This window comes from Pieris rapae, chromosome 11 (assembly GCF_905147795.1).
Source record: "Pieris rapae chromosome 11, ilPieRapa1.1, whole genome shotgun sequence".
NCBI lineage: Eukaryota > Metazoa > Arthropoda > Insecta > Lepidoptera > Pieridae > Pieris > Pieris rapae.
Genome location: NC_059519.1, coordinates 9,668,545 through 9,686,072, shown reverse-complemented (window position 1 = coordinate 9,686,072; position 17,528 = coordinate 9,668,545). Strand labels below are relative to the sequence as shown.

The 17,528-nt window shown below is 31.3% G+C and overlaps 3 protein-coding genes across 3 annotated transcripts; 2 read left to right on the top strand and 1 right to left on the bottom strand.

Annotated features, from left to right (window-relative positions):
* The first annotated feature begins 7,253 nt into the window (after nucleotides 1-7,253).
* On the top strand, nucleotides 7,254-10,402 carry LOC111001355 (phosphatidylglycerophosphatase and protein-tyrosine phosphatase 1). The gene is made up of 6 exons (XM_022271238.2): nucleotides 7,254-7,376; nucleotides 7,458-7,604; nucleotides 8,190-8,270; nucleotides 8,828-8,931; nucleotides 9,326-9,458; nucleotides 10,259-10,402. The coding sequence occupies exons 1-6, from the start codon at nucleotides 7,374-7,376 to the stop codon at nucleotides 10,379-10,381; spliced, it is 591 nt and encodes a 196-aa protein (XP_022126930.1). The 5' UTR covers nucleotides 7,254-7,373; the 3' UTR covers nucleotides 10,382-10,402.
* A 1,644-nt stretch (nucleotides 10,403-12,046) lies between these two features.
* On the bottom strand, nucleotides 12,047-15,356 carry LOC111001408 (succinate dehydrogenase [ubiquinone] cytochrome b small subunit, mitochondrial). The gene is made up of 4 exons (XM_022271305.2): nucleotides 15,195-15,356; nucleotides 14,834-14,970; nucleotides 14,488-14,672; nucleotides 12,047-12,563 (listed from the first exon to the last, which is right to left on the bottom strand). The coding sequence occupies exons 1-4, from the start codon at nucleotides 15,223-15,225 to the stop codon at nucleotides 12,368-12,370; spliced, it is 549 nt and encodes a 182-aa protein (XP_022126997.1). The 5' UTR covers nucleotides 15,226-15,356; the 3' UTR covers nucleotides 12,047-12,367.
* A 249-nt stretch (nucleotides 15,357-15,605) lies between these two features.
* LOC111001398 (26S proteasome regulatory subunit 6A-B) lies at nucleotides 15,606-17,525 on the top strand. Its single transcript, XM_022271294.2, has 5 exons — nucleotides 15,606-16,278; nucleotides 16,360-16,555; nucleotides 16,736-16,932; nucleotides 16,997-17,127; nucleotides 17,274-17,525. Exons 1-5 carry the CDS (start codon nucleotides 15,724-15,726, stop codon nucleotides 17,479-17,481), a joined length of 1,287 nt encoding a protein of 428 aa, XP_022126986.1. The 5' UTR covers nucleotides 15,606-15,723; the 3' UTR covers nucleotides 17,482-17,525.
* Nucleotides 17,526-17,528: the final 3 nt, after the last annotated feature.

The following is a 17,528-nucleotide window of genomic DNA, read 5'->3' as shown; positions in this document are numbered from 1 at the left end:
GACGTGTATTTTATAACGTCTCAAGAATGAGAGTCTTGGTCGATTGTAATTGACATGCTAATTCTGATTGGTGACGGGATCTTGAAGGATTGCTTTATTTCAAGGCATTTGGGCCACTATATGCTCCCTCGCTCAACGAATAATTATCGCAATACAACAAGGAAGTGCCAGCATTAAAAGTACACTGGCTGGCACAGGGAGAAACTTTAAAAAAAATTGTTTTTATTTTATTTATTTATTCACACATTACAATATAAAAATTGATCATAAGTAAATGAAGGGCAACTGGCGGGCTTGTCGCTTTCGAGCTCTTCCAGGCAACCACTGTGGGTAAAAAAATGTAAGTATTAAATTACATAAGGTAGGCAAGAAGTAGAAAAAAATATATTACATATAGTTATTAAAAAGAAAAAAAAGTTAGTTAAAAGTGCACATGAATCATGATAATATACTTAATTCACGTTAGTAGTACGAAAATTAGGCATACGATGTGGACAGGTAATGTTTGTACAGAAGAAATTTAATGATGGTTGAGAAAGAGCTAAGCGAATAGGGACGGGAAGTAAATTCTAAAGCGTAACTGTAGAGATCTTAAAGCATTTGCCAAGAAAGGAGAAGTTATAAGATGAAATTGGGATTCGATGGTTCGATGATAAATTATTATTATTATTAATATACGTTAAGAATATTGTTGTACCATAAAGAAAGGTTCGGTGGCCGTCGATACAAACATATACTAAAATATCAAGTCCTGGGTAGTTATACACATACCTCGTTACGATGTATTCTTACCGAGACAGGATTTGGAGAAATTGTTTTAGTTTGGGACCAAAGAGGTTAGAGTGTTAGACTGTAGATTTCGAACAAATGTTAATACTGTATATACAGTAGTTACACACATAACACATAAATATTTGTGTGTTGAAAGTTAATATCTCATAACCATTATTAGGACTTTGTCAATATATACGAAATATGTAATATATTTATTTGTTTTTAGTTTATTAAATACATTTATTTTAAAATATAATAAAATCCGCTAAGCTTCCGTAGGAAACAAACGAAAAACATCATCATCATTTTCGCTTCATTAAACTAATATTAAATTATAACATCAAAAACAAACATTCAAATTATAATTGGCAATGCATCACAGACAATTTAAAAAAATATATAAAAATTGGCGGATTATCGTTGCCCGCAGGTGCGCAAGGTGCTTACGAAATGTAAATTGTCATACGGTAGTTCGAGATAACATTTACAGATAATAATTACAATGTGCAAGACATTATTAGTTTTGCATAAGCTATGCTACTGATAGACGGCATTTTATAAGGTTTCTATAGCTTTCGTTCGAAACTATCGTCTTTAATTTAAAAATAAACCAATTTATGTTTACGCATAAATCTTAATATTTATAATATATAATTTAAATTATTTATTTACTTAATAGAATGTCTACAGTGTCACAAACATTGAAATACCTCTTTTCCTAATGTAGGTAATTATTTTTAACCTTATATAATTTTGTACCAATTAAACTTATTAATTAAGGGATACAAATAAGTTGGTGATTCTACGTAAATCAACATTGCTGTTTATTTATAATGTATGTACCAGTGTATTAAAATATTGCATGTTTTAACAATAAAGGCAAATTAAAAAAAACTGACGGCTAACCTCCAGTAATGGAGAGGCACTAAAAGAAGAAAAAAATATATCGCCAAAATGGATTAGACTACTACATTATGTATTAGCCAAACACAAACTAATTTATTGGTTACGTGTGAGTGACTAATGTGTGAGAGTGTGTGTGAGTGTGGATTTTTAAAATACAGGAAACTATAAGAACGTATTCCGTAACTATATTTTCAATTTTTACGAAATACGTCTGACGTATGGAGCTGAAGTGCCCTAATAACTGCGCTTGGTTATAATATCACACTGAGATGTTTTTGTGTAACAGGAGGGAAACAGGCTCACATGATTTTAAGTGGTACCACAAGTGCGTTCCCGGCCTTTTAGGAATTGGAACGATTTTGGACATTGTACTCCCGGAGAACCTTGTGGATATTCCGGTAGTTGATGTCCTTAATTGGACTAATAAATAACCACATCATTGATATTGCATTATCGCCATTTAATAATATAAAATAAAAAATCTAAATGTCAGATCGTAGAAAAAACTGAAATGTTAAATGTCAAATTGTCGGCCATATTTGTTCGCGTAGGGTGCGCAGCCGTAATTTGTCAACATAGGGCGTTCCGCGTTTGTAATTGGTGGTTAAGGGGTGATAAAAAAGCTCTTTCATAACTTATTGCACACGCCCCGTATTAACTGATAATCTAGCCACGTTTAGCACCTTGCCAAGTTAAAGGTATTTTTAACTTAGATTAGCTAAAACTGTTTAATTTGCAATGACTTGGACTAACTATACCTAAGTGATTGTTATTATATTCTATTCAGACTATAGGTACATATAGAAGTACTTTTTACTTGATATTTCTTTATGTAACCTAAAAATATAGCTTAAATTGAATCTAAGTGTGTATAGGCGCCGGTATCACTGAACATCAGGTTTACCTGCCCGTTTGCCTCCCATAATTACATTAAATTTACAATTACAATTACAATTAATTTTTCAGTTATTATTATTACTAACAAAATTAAGCATTTAATTAGTAATTTATATGAATGCTAAACAAACCAATTGTAAACTTTTTCGTGTTTCTCTGTCGAACAGTTAATTTTTTTGTTTGTTGTTGAACGTATACATAGACTAGAGTACTTATAGAGTTCCATATTCATTTAAGAGAGCCAAGTTAACTAACACAAGCGTTAATACCATAAACAAAATTCACGAAGCTATAAGAGTTAAAAAATTAAACTGTTTTAAATTAGGCTGGTACTTGATATCTTACGACGACATCTAAGCCAAGGGATCAGCAGTAAATTACAAGAAAACTGGAGCGTTGCATCGCATTGTATGCAGATCAACCTTACAAAGCGTCTCCGCCACGATTTGCATCAACTTTCGGACTCGGAAAGCAAATAAGCTCCACCTAATTATACACGTAACGAATCAAGTATATAGCGCATAGATTTCTTCAATAACAATCCGTATACGATCTTTTTAGAAACAGATGTCATAATTCAAATATTATCTGTGCAATATTTTTGAAAATAGAACACAATAACGAATCGGAAGCGGGCATTGTTTAAACCACAATGGCGCGTCTCATTACTCAACAGCTCGTTAACGTCCCGACCGCCGCAAAACACTATCTTTATCAGCCCCTCACGTCAAATATCTACAGATCTCGAACTATATCTTGGGACACAATGTGAAAATAAAAAGCCGCGACAGAAAGTTCCCCAGAAGCCAGATGCGTATCGGTGCGCCAAAACGTAAAATTCGACGGTGATATGACGTTTGCGCTTTCCTTTTTCGAAATGCTCGCGAATTGTCAACTGTGGCATAGACAAAGGACACATTTGAATACGTTCTAAATTTGAATATAAAGGTCGGCTATCGCGTGTCGCCGCCATACATCAAGCACGAAGGCTTTAAGTCTTTCGAGCGCTTTTCGGACACAAATAAGCGTCTGAAGTTCGACGGAGCGCATAATTCGATTTATACCTGATTTCAAGTTTAGTCATTCAAAAGATCTTTTAGCATTATGATATGTTTTTATAGCGGTTAAGCGTGCCATTCACGACCCTGGGATCCTTAGATAATGGTTCATTTATAATTTTATTTGTATTGTAACAATTCAATGAATGATTAATAAGATAAGAAATTATATCTATGTAATAATTTGGTTTTAATACTGTACTTCACGTGGAATCTCTAGCATATTATATGAGTACGCCAGAAATCAATTTTTTTATATTTTATATAAAACTATATTAACCCTTTTTCGCACGAAAGCCTATATAACTTATGGAGTAATGCGTTACAAAAAATCATGAATGGACATACAGGAATACACAATAGTATGTCTGACAAGGCGGTAAAGTCTACAAAAAGCTAAAAGCCTGGCAAATAATAATAACTTGGTTTTGAATATTGACTAAGTGATTTGTTTTATAATATGGATGTTAACTATAATATTACTAACTAGCTGACCTGGCAAACGTCGTCTTGCCAAACTACTACCTTTAACTCAGCGCCATCTGTTAGAATTGTATCAAATAATAAACAAATGTTAATGTTATCGTAATTTTAGTAAGGATGCCTATTTTTTTGAAAATGAAATATAGCCTATGTCACTCAGGAATGATGTAGCTTTCCAACAGTGAAAGAATTTTTCAAATCTGCCAAGTAGTTTCGGAGCCTATTCAATTCATACAAACAAACAAACAAAAAATCAAACCTTTCCTCTTTATAATATTAGTATAGATAAATTAATGACATAAACGGCAGAGCAGTTAGCATAGATAGTAGACGCTGAATATACTTAGTTGCTTTAAATTTCAATTTAAAAATTCTAAGATTCATTAAAATCGTATGATCACTGTCAGTCGAGTATTAAGTTAGGGCAGCAGGAATAATTCAACATATTTATAGCGTGTAAATATCGATATCAAAGCGGTCTCACCCACGACACACTCCGATTCGGCTATATTTCACCTCTTCACAATTACAACCATTAAACAGGCAATCTTTGACTTTTTTATTTTCAGGCAAACTTATTAGGATTCTGTGGCGTTAATGATGACAGATGAGAGCGGCTTAATATAAAACCTCTTTTGAGAAATCGTTTCGAAAATTACTATTGGAAAACTTTTAATTAAGTAATGGTGAACCTCATTGTGTGTATATATATGTAAATACACATATTCATTGTTTGCCTAAATACAGTAATATTGAATGTGTGTTGTAAGACAAACTTAGGTAAAATAATATAGATAGATATCTAAATAGATCCCACTAATTTATGTATAATATGCAATATAATGTGTTTGAAATTTATTTTATTAACTAGCCAAATTACTATTTTTTATAAAACAGAAGTAGCTTTAACCACCGTGCCATTGTAACATGATTTTAACTAATTATGTTTATCTATTAGCAAGATAGAAGTCATAGACAAATGAACGAAGATCGAATCAAACAAAATTTGAATAGAACGGAAACAGTTTTTACCGCGCTTTAATTTAATTTTGGAACGGACCCCGTCGGGTTACAAATGGCGTCGATACATCATGGCGATGATATCTCTTTCAACTTACGCCCGACATGGGCAGCGAATTAATTGTATACTTAGAAATAAAAGAAACGAGTTATTAGCTATTCGTTTTGAATCAGACTTAAATAATTTTTGAAAATACATTTATTATTTTGCCATTTAATACCTTAGTTACTTGTCTACTACTAGCACCCTGTTCCTGCTTTTAACGGCAGACGGCTGGACTATTTATCATAATATGCCGTCAATAAATGTACATTTTTTAACTAATGTGTAAAGTATTATATTATATTGGCACATGTTTTTTTTTTAATTTTAAGGCAATAGTTTTAACTTTTCAGTGCAGAGGCAGGGCTTCGGGCGCGTACAAACCTACTCAAAGAAGCACCATTTAAACATGCCTTGCGCACCCTAAATATTATTGCGTGTGAGACAGATGTATTTAGTTGCACACTGGCTAAATTAACAAGAATTGCCACATGTAGAAAATAAGGAATTTAGAAAGGAGGTGCGGTCATATTAGGAACAAGAAAAGAAAATATGGTCAAGGTCACTAATATCTCCACAGTCATAAATATTACTGTCAACAACACGAATCCTTGCTAAATGATGATGATACATGTCCTAAACGCATTCTAGAAATGATAGAAGTGACAATTTTAGAACTTAATTAAAGAACCATGGTTTACTGGAGATCCTGGGTTGAATATCAGCATAATGTTTGCCTTTGACCTAGCTGCTTTTCAACCAAACATTATTCCATGATTGTCAAACATGGGTTTTGGGAAGCTTCCTTGGCAAGCTTATCACGTATTTCGCAAATAATAGCATAACAAAGTTTCATTTGAAAAGAAAACTTTTCAATAGTTTGTAGTGAGTGAGAGTTTTTGAGTCTGAGAATATGACTTTTAGAATTTAATAAAGGAATTAGTTCTAAAGGTACTTATTAAAAGAGAAAACCACTCTCCAGTAAAAACCGAGGATTCAGGAGGAAGTTTAAATTTTTGTATTATTTAAGATGGCAATGAACTAGACCAACTTTAACACAATCATCAACAGAGATTTTAGAGGCGTCTGTAAAATGTATATAATAATATAATGCCAGCCATTCCAATTTTGTTCCTCAACTCTACTCATACTCAAAACGAATATCTGCCTCCAGGAATATTTTTATATACTTAAATCCGGAGCTGGAATTAAAGAATAGAACTGTGTCAAAAATATAGTTTTCCATGTTTGGATGGTTAGAAAACTACATTGATTTGAACAAGAATCGATCACTTAGAAATTGCCTTCTCAATTTTAAAGGAGGATCGCAGTATTCTACTTGTAAAGCATTCGTTGGGCTTGATTTCATTACTGCTGACACAATTCTTAAAGCTTTTGACTGAATGACATCAAGTTTTTTATTTCCCAAGACACTTTCATTTTCCGTCTAATAGAAATGTCCCAAAATCTAGAATAGATCTTACAAGAGCGTTTAACACAAGTTTCGTAGAAAACGGATGAGCACCCCACAATACACTTGAGAGGCATTTCATGATATTAGGCAGCTATTTGAAATAATCACTGCCAAACGTATATGATGAGGTATGCCAAGAATGAGAAGAAGTACAACTTGATAAGTCAACTGGTAGGTAACTAAAACACAAACTATGTAAAAATAGAGGCGGTTGAAGGGTTATTTAATAAAATGCAACATATTGCGGTAAATTTTATTAGAGATATAGTGATTAGTGAAATTTCGTAAAAAAAATCTTTCAGTTATTAGCGTAGCGTTTCGTGTAAACGGAACATGAAAACAACGTAACGCCTTAAATATATTTGATGTTAAGTGTACAGGTAAATAACATTGCCTTGTAAATGACCAGGCGTAAAACTTTACTAAAATATATTTCAGAACAGATTGGATCATAAAATAAATATTTTTTGATTCATCTTGTAATATGATGATTTAAAAATATACATATTCAATTCAAAATAAAATATTCTGTAACTATCAATTGTCAAATAATATTTCATTTATCTTAATTCTTATGACATTTGAATGGTAACGGAGAATGACATAAATGTCATAACATTCCCGAGAGACGAGAATCGCATGTTGTATTTGTTGTTAAATCAAAGTAGTGTCTTGAATAAATAATTTCCGATCCCCACCACGGAATCCAGCTTTCACCATGGTACTGATGGTTTACTTTACTTATAAACGCTATGTTTTCTGCGCGAGGCTTACGTGTCTAACATAACTGTATTACTTACAGGGTACGGCGATGTTCGCGCGCGTTACGTTCTATCCCTCATTACTTTACAATGTTTTAATGGAAAAGGTGACTAGTAGACGATGGTACGATCGAATAGATGACCATGTTATCCTTGGAGCTCTTCCTTTCCAGGGAATGACAAAGCAGGTACTACTATTTAGATTAAAAAGAGTTCCTTCTGTGTAAAGAATTGTAATCTTCTCTTCGTTAAGTAGTTGTAGGTCAATTTTATAATACTTCCATAAATATGATTCTGTTTTATTAATTTGATAAAAAATCAATCATAAGACAAATTGGTAACTAAATGATTTCCTTAAATTGTGTTGACTTAAATTAGAATCTCTCAATTATCTGAAGAAAATTTACAGTCCCTTGAAAAATACTCAATCTTGCTTGTTACATGCATTCATTTGAAGTCCGAACTCGCTATAATTTAAAGGGCTTAACATGCACATTCTGTAGTTTATTCAAATGCATGTGTAGGCTTGTCAATTCTGTACATGATTGAGATATGGGTAAATTCATTCCAGTCTTTTCCAAATTCTGGAATAAGTTATCAAAAAAAATTATTTATAATCCTTTTAGTTGTTTTGATTAATTTTGATGTAACCATTCAATATTTTTTATTTCAAATTTTCTCTATATTGAATACAATATAATAAAAAAAAACATTAATTCCTAGTCATTAAACCCCAAGGACTTTAAGTGTTAACAATAGTTTATGAATTCCAGTTAATTGAAGAGGAAAACATTAAAGGTGTTGTTTCAATGAATGAGACATATGAATTGAAGATTTTTTCAAATGACGCTGGGGTATGAAATATTTTGTATTTTTATATGTAGGTTAAAGTATAGTATATAGATACAGTGACTAACAAAAGTCTAGAAGCTAAATATTCAATACTGAATGTCTATGTGTAACAAGAGGATAGCGTTACAAATAAATAGATAACATTTATTCAAATTGGTTATTGAAATATTTCATTGTGATTTTTAATATTGTTATGTAAATTGATGATTTGTATGAGATTATTTTAACATGGGCACAAAGTTCCTCTAGTGTGTTTTGATTTTGAGAATGGAAAATTACATTGGATTTATTTAAGAATATATTTTCAATCAGATATGAAAAATCTAGTTGTATTTGAAGATAGTTATCTTGTTCTTAATCAGACTAAGCAATCTCAGTATATTAGAAGAGGCATTGTCAGGACATATGTGTCATTGTAAAATAATATTCAAGCAATACAGTATGCTTTCTAGGGATATTTGGATATTCCATATTTTATAATTTCATGGATTAAACATTCCAATGATTAATAGTGTGATGGCAATATATGACATAGATTATTTATATTTTAATTTTTCAGAGATGGCGTGAACATGGTGTACAATTTCTCCAATTAGCCACAACAGATATCTTTGAAGCACCAGATCAGGATAAATTATATGAAGGAGTCAGATTTATTAATAGGTTAGTAACATAAAATGCTGTTTATATATCTAAGTTTCCAGTTCATGAATCTTCAGTCATCTAAACTTTCATAAAACATGGCCTAGTTTGATAAAAAAATAACTAAGGAAATAGAGGAATTTCATGTTTGATATAATCTAATGTATTTACGATCATACAATTTTAGGTAAAAAAAATTACTTTTAATAATGACATGTTAAAATTATAAAAACAATTATATTCTTGTTATTTTATTATTTTTTTACCTGTACTTTAAAGAATTGAGATGACATATTTATTTTAATTGTGTATTCTTTTAGTTTTAACAATGATCCTGATATGACTTCTCTATAATGTTTTTATATTTTACATTTGAGCTTTTAAGTTGGATTTTTTAAGACATATTATTTTTTAGATTTCTTCCAAGTAGTAATAAGCTGTCCGGATTACCTCTAGATGACAAACAAACAAACAGTGGTACTGTATATGTACATTGTAAAGCAGGAAGAACTCGAAGTGCTACTCTGGTTGGCTGTTATCTTATGATGGTAAGATTTTATTCTAACAAATATTTAATATTGTTGTGATTTTATTTCATCTGGCAATGAATATTAATTTAATAAAATATATTTAACATGATAATGTAGAGGAAATATTATAAATGATTAGTAATGGTGATTGTGTACTTCTATTGTGAAAACAACATTAATCAATTAATACAAAAAATACTTCTATAATATATACAAAGTATTACTCTAACAATAGACAATAAGAATTTATTAAACTCTTCGTTATATCAATTGGCGTGTTGTCTATTAATTTCTTTATTTCGTACAATAAATAGCCTCAATGATTGTCCTATTGGTGAGATTGAGCCAATTAATTATAATTCTCCTCGCATGCGCTACGCTCTTTTAGATTATTTTCGATGTTCATAATAGGCTCTGACAGTACGATAAAAAACGTTGAAAAAATATCTTATAGAAAAATATTGATTTTATACGTCAGTCAGGTGACATAAGAGGGTCACGGGTTAGTTTAATCGTATTCGCGTCTAATCTCAAATATTATATCTTGGATTTGTATTTTTTTATATATTATAAAAGGTTAGTGACAACTAATAAATAATCTAAAAGGATTTTGTTCAATCTTGTCAAAAAGCCCATTGTACAATGATTGTTTTGATTCATAATAAATACTTTGACATAATTGACAATAAGTAAGGGATAGCAATTATTGAACGGTGTAGTGTTGATTACGTTACGTTTAAAATCGAACTCTACTTATCTACCTCCTAATTAACACTGGTCACTAAAAATAAGATATTATATGTATATTATTTTTACAGAAGAATGGTTGGACCCCAAACGAGGCAGTTGAATATATGCGGTCTAGAAGACCCCACATACTTCTCCATACGAAGCAGTGGCAAGCTCTAGATATATTCCATCAGAGACATATTAAATCGTGATAAAATAAATTGTTTTTAGCATGCATTCATTTTATTGTTGATAGTCAAATAGAAGATTTTTACAAAAAAAATATCGTCTCATAAAAAATAGCCGGCTACTATGTAATTTCGATGCGACTAAATTAATTTAAATTTTGAATTAACAAATTGCCCTAATGACGTCATAATAAGTGATAATCCTTGAATGCTTGTCAAACTAAAATGTACGAAGATTAGACATTGAAGTTATATGGTAAGCTTGCTGGTGGTTTTACATAGAGACTAATATACTTATTGTATACAATATTAATTTATTTATATCTTATTAGTTCCATCACATTGTCTTATGTAAATATATATAATTTGCCATGTATTTTATTGGTGGTGGTCTATAAGAAAGGATTAGGATTTTAATTGCAAATTATTGATAATAAATAATATAATAAGTAGTATTTTTGTTCTAAGTCCTGTAAAGTTATTTGGCGAGTCAATGTGCCAAGTACCTACTAAAAAGTTATTTCGTCAGCACAGAATCGACGAACGAGCAGGAGTAGGTTATACGAAATGTGTGTTAACCATGCCACATGCCCGTTTGCCCCCTGTTCTATTAAAAAAAACATCAACTGCATTATGTCAAATTGTTATAATAGAACAGATTTTATAGAACAATCTTATTTATATTATCCACCGACCTCTCATAATATTGTACAAGATAAAGTTAAAATTGGTTATTCAATAAATGATTAAACGCTCAAATATGCACAGAATTATTACCATTATAGATTATTTTATACAATAAATAAGTATAGTTTTTAAGTTTGTTTAATTTTTCACAAAAGCAGGACACTAAATTTTCAAAACGACAACGGACTCGCGGGCCCTCTGGCAGTGTGAGTGCCCATGACAGAGATATCTCTTAAAAAAACAATTTAAAATAGTCTGATTTGGGGAACAGTATTGTACACTAAAAAATATTAGGTTTTTTCGTACTGGCCACTTTAACCTCAAATATCTCCTTTTTGGCAAGGAATTCCAAATTCCAGACCACTAAGGCTGATGCCTATAGCAGTAACCGCAAACCATGGCGGTAAAGTGCTAAACAACCTATTACCTAGGCTGGACAATCGCTATTAGCCACTGTTTCACGACAACGCTAGATCACACAGTACACAACAAAATAAAACAGCTTCAATTGGAATTTTTAAGACCATCGTACTCCCCGAACCTTTCTCCGATAGATTACCATTTCTTTTTCTCGAAATTTAGATAACTTCTAGCAAGGTAAAAATTCAACTCTAGGGCAGTTCAAACCGCCTCCTAAGATTTACCGATTCCCGTCCGAATGTTTTTTTTAGCATTGGGATCAACGAACTAACGTTAATATGGCAAAAGTGCATTAATAGCAATGGCACATACTTTTGACTAATTAAATATATTCTATCTAAAAAAAGTACTTTTTGATTACATATGTAAGGACCTAATATAATAAAAAAATGCTTTTTTCTTTCCTTTGTGTTTATTGTAGGTATATCTTAAAGAAATAATAATAAAGGTACCAATGTTTAGCATGGAAAAACCTTTACAGAGTATAACCTTGGTAAAATATCAGATGTTTCATATTAACTATAATGTTTCAATGTAAGTATATAACTTACATAGAGATACCCTCAAAATTAAAAACAAATCATTAACAATACATTTTATTTCTACTAAAATAAATTAAAAGTCGATACAAAACAAGTCAACTGTATAATTTGTTTAGTCTGCATATAATACCAAAGTAAAACATTCAAATGATAAAAATATTTTTTAAAATTTCATTAAGTACAGACCAAATACGAATTGTCACTAATTTACAACCAAAGTGGTGTTTAAAACATTTCAACATAATTCAATAATCGATAGCGAACTTGCTCGGTATTTAATAATGCAAATGGTATTTCAAAGCACATTGCTGTTGTTTTCTTGCATGAGTACCATTTTTGTTGCTACAATTTGATCGATCATTTACGCATTTTGTTTAGATTTCACACCCCATAGTTGTCGAATGGCGTTGGACATACCCACATCGTTGGATATGAGGTAAAACAATCCTCCCAATGTTGCTATAGAAATAAGGTAGACAAGTGCGATGGCAATTTTGGGTATAATTGGGCCAAAGATTGACGCGCGGACATAATCTACTGCTATTGCTTCCAAGCCCCTGAAAAATAAAGATTAAATTGATTAAATTGAAGTTCAGTTTTTGGGAAAAATTTTGATGTTTGTCTCCCTGGAAATCAAACTGCCTAACACAAATTTAATCAGCAGTCCAAAACTATAGACAATTTAACTACACGGCTTATTATGTAGTTTAATAATAAATTAATAACAAGTTTCTATGTAGTTATGACTTATAACAATAATGGCTGTTAGGAAATAATTTTATTCTATAATATAAATCATGATTAAATTATGAAACAACAATCATGAATTATTTAAAAGTAAAGTATAAAAAATATACATTTCTGTATTATTTAATATAAAAGCAATACACAAATGATCAATAGTCAATTAGTAATTACTTTTAATCTACATTAATTATTATTAATTATATATTATTTACTATAAACAGCTACTTAAAGCAAGCAAGCAGCTATCTGTCTCTATTAATCAAAATACCTGATAATAAAGAGTTTTACTTTTTTACACCCCATTATAGTATTTTTAGTATCAATTAAATCAAATAACTACTCCTCAATACAAAAAATAACTAAATGAGACTAAAACAGTGACAATTTACATATTACAGTTATTATGTAGAAGAAATTTTACTAGTGTTGATCCTTAGGTTTTCTCATGTTACGCCAAATTCTCCAGAAACCTCTGCAGAGGCCAATGTCATTGAAGATCAAGAAAAATAAGCCGCCCAACATCAATACAGTTAAAAAGTATACAACACCCATGGCTATTTTTGGTATGGTTACTCCGACAAGAAGTACTCTCACATACTCCACTACTATTGCTTCAAGGCCCCTACATTCAGAAAAATGTCTTAGAATAGTCTTGAGACTATACCACATTAACTAACAATAACATTAATTTATATACCATAAAGCTTAGTATGAATATGAAGTCACAAAATATAAGAGTTCATGATAAAGCAAACCGTGTGCCAGAGACTAATTTTATATTTGTTCATAAAAAATGATAACACAAAAGTAATACTTTGATTGGACAAAAAATTGTATTTTTTAATTACGTATAAAGTCATTGTAATTTGCCTTCTGTAATCTTTGAAATCGACACTTTCTGAGATACAGTTAGACTACTGTTTGACAAAAAATAACAAAAAAAAAAATAATGCAGACACATTTCTGTATCAGTTTCATCATTCACATTTCATACAGTGAACAGCACCATGCCTACAAAGCAATAAAAAAGTGTTTTTCCAGAAACCTAAATATAAGATTGCCAAGTTTAATGTCTTATACAGAGTCTAAACAGGCATGTATGTTGGTACACATTGACAGACTAACAAATACAGATATGTCTAAGAACAGATGTGTTGTATACCCAACACCAAAACGAAGGACTGTGTTTGGCTAACGCTACTTTGCATTTAGGTGCCTCAACCATTATAATAAATTCTGAGATAATCAGGGTCAACCAACCCAGGTACAAACTCAAAAATAATGTAAAAATTACACTAGCCAAACTGTACTTAGAATCTACAGAGGCCATACATATCTTGGCATGACTTTAAGGTTTCAAAAACTAACACAGACACACAGCACATAATTATAAAACTCTTAAATAAATGTGCATATACATCCATTCACATACACTCATTCACTTATACCAAATAATAAGACAGGTGTTAAATTAAAATTACTTTTTTTTTATATAGCTGTTTTAGACATGTACCATGTACCAGGGAATAATTTTTCAATCTAATCTAGTTACTCACAAAACAGGGACTAGCAATATATATATTTCTTACAATCCTTAAGTCATTAATAAAGTGTTTAATATAAGAATTATTATTGGTTTGTGGACTCAGTCTCCGCACTTGGACTATCAAAAGGACGGTTTTGTGTTCCAATTATATTATTATGATAATTACAATCAAATAAAACTAAACTTACCAAAAACTATGAGCTGTTATTAAAATTGCCAAAACAGAGTCAAATAGTTTATTCGGAATCATGAGGCATATTGGGATCAACGGGACTAGTGCAGCTGATGTAACCTTCTCAATTACCCACAATTTTGAGTGGTCATGAGCTTTTTCTCCATGTAATAAAGCTGGCGAAGTTCTAAATGACCTTACCTGAAGAAACAACAGTAACTATATTGTTTTTGTAATTAATAGAATATGGGTGTCTTTGCATTCATGTCTAGTTTAAAAATTAAACAGGAGGTGCTATGGTAACTTTCTTGTGAAGAAAATAGCAACATGAATATTTTAGAATAAAATTGATATTTGCTTACTGCATTTAAAATAGGTGTGGTATCAGACTTGCGAAAAGAAGTTTGTAAAGGCATAATACTTGAAAGCATCCTTTGTGTCTCTACTGGTTTAGTTGCTAGCCTCATTATTTGTTGGGAGAAAACTCTACCTGTGCAGGCTGGAAGACAATATGATAAATTAAGATAGATAAACTACAACTTTCTATAAAATCTACTTATAAGATTTATGTTAAAAAATTAGACTAAACTAAAATTCTGTCTAGTAATATTGATAGTTTCATACAAAATTAACATTTTTCACTCATATTTAGCTGTAGGGTTTCATTTAAATGCTTGTGTTGCTTGATATTATGTAATAAAATAACATTCAAATTGGTCTAACCTGGTGCACGGAAAAACATCGAAAAGGCCATTCTTATATAATTGACCTAATTTAATGGTAAAAATTAAAGTAAATTGTGCTTAATTAAGGTTTTATCGCAAATAATAGTAATACTTTCCGAATAAAATATATTTGCTTTTAGAATTAATAGCTGTCAAAATCTATTTTCTGTTTCTATGTTATGCCACTGTTAAACACAGATAGTAGCAATCAAGACATAAGAATTAGATTTAATCTGTCATAAAAAATCTAAAGAAATGAAGGAATTAAAAAATCTTAAAAATACTATTTAATTTCTTTATGGATTTAATACATTAATTTTATTTAAACGATTTTGCTATTAAAATAATATTTCATATGGTAATTGGTAAATACGATATAATATTTGGGATCTGTCAAAACTTAAATGCTGAAAGTGGCAGCACCAGAGTTCAGCGATGACAATTCATTTTGTGATTTTCTGGAGCTGTGCTTGATTACCAATTATATTAAACAAAATTTAAACAATTGTGAAAAACCTTAAATAAAAATGGCAACAACTTTAGAAGATAAATCAATCTGGGAGGACGGTGAAGAGGCGCTTAGTGAAGAAGTGCTACGAATGCCAACCGATGAAATCGTCAGCCGTACCCGATTGTTAGACAATGAAATTAAGATTATGAAAAGCGAAGTAATGAGAATATCTCATGAATTACAATCACAAAATGATAAAATCAAAGAAAATACAGAAAAAATAAAAGTTAATAAAACACTGCCATATCTTGTATCAAATGTTATTGAACTGTTAGATGTAGATCCACAAGAAGAGGAAGAAGATGGTGCAGTAGTTGACTTGGACTCACAAAGAAAGGGTAAATGCGCAGTAATCAAGACCTCTACCCGCCAAACATACTTTTTACCTGTAATAGGTCTAGTAGATGCTGACAAACTTAAGCCAGGAGATTTGGTAGGTGTCAACAAAGACTCATATTTGATCTTGGAGACTTTGCCAGCAGAATATGATGCAAGAGTGAAGGCTATGGAGGTAGATGAAAGACCTACAGAACAGTATTCAGATATTGGTGGATTAGATAAACAAATTCAGGTATTGTTTTTATTGTCTTATGTATTTTTGTAATAGTAGGTAACTAAAACTCAATCTAATTTAATGATTAAATATTTTCAGGAACTTATTGAAGCTGTAGTTCTCCCAATGACGCATAAAGAGAAATTTGTTAACCTGGGAATTCACCCACCAAAGGGAGTACTGCTGTATGGACCTCCTGGTACAGGAAAGACACTTCTGGCAAGAGCTTGTGCGGCTCAGACTAAGTCCACATTCTTGAAATTGGCTGGGCCTCAACTGGTGCAGATGTTTATTGGTAAATAGGTTTTTTGCCAACCATTTAAATTTAAAACAACAACAGGATCTTTGAATATTTTTTTAAATTAGCTACCTAATGTGTTTTATTGAAAAAAAGTAAGACCTATTTATAATGATAGTCATTGTGTATTCATAGTTTTCCCATTACTCTTGAATGACTAAGTTTTACAATTTAAAGGTGATGGAGCAAAACTAGTGAGAGATGCATTTGCTCTTGCTAAAGAAAAGGCTCCAGCTATTATCTTCATTGATGAATTAGATGCTATTGGTACCAAGAGATTTGATTCAGAAAAGGCTGGTGATCGTGAAGTCCAAAGAACTATGTTGGAGTTGCTTAACCAGCTTGATGGTTTTAGCTCAACAGCAGATATTAAGGTATGTTGATTTGTTTACAAATAGCAATTTTAAAGAATTTACCTGATAATGACTTGAATTTCAGGTTATTGCGGCAACAAACAGAGTGGATATATTGGATCCCGCTTTGCTGAGATCTGGTCGTCTTGATAGAAAGATTGAGTTCCCACATCCTAATGAGGAAGCCAGGGCAAGGATCATGCAAATCCATTCACGGTATGATTATTTAGTTAGTTTTTGTGAAATGAACTGTTGTATGTGTAACAGGAATAAGAGAGAACCTAAAACTCAAAACTAAGAACCCAAATAATCAAACAACATATATCTGAAATAATATTTTTTAATGAATTTGTAATTTTCAGTAAAATGAATGTATCTCCGGATGTAAACTTCGAAGAATTGTCCCGTTCTACTGATGACTTCAATGGTGCTCAGTGCAAGGCTGTTTGTGTTGAAGCTGGTATGATTGCACTGCGTCGGTCTGCCACCTCCGTTACTCACGAGGACTTCATGGACGCCATATTGGAAGTGCAAGCCAAGAAAAAAGCTAATCTCAGCTATTATGCTTAGTTTACCTATCCTATGTAATAAATAAAATGTATTGGAAATTATAAGCA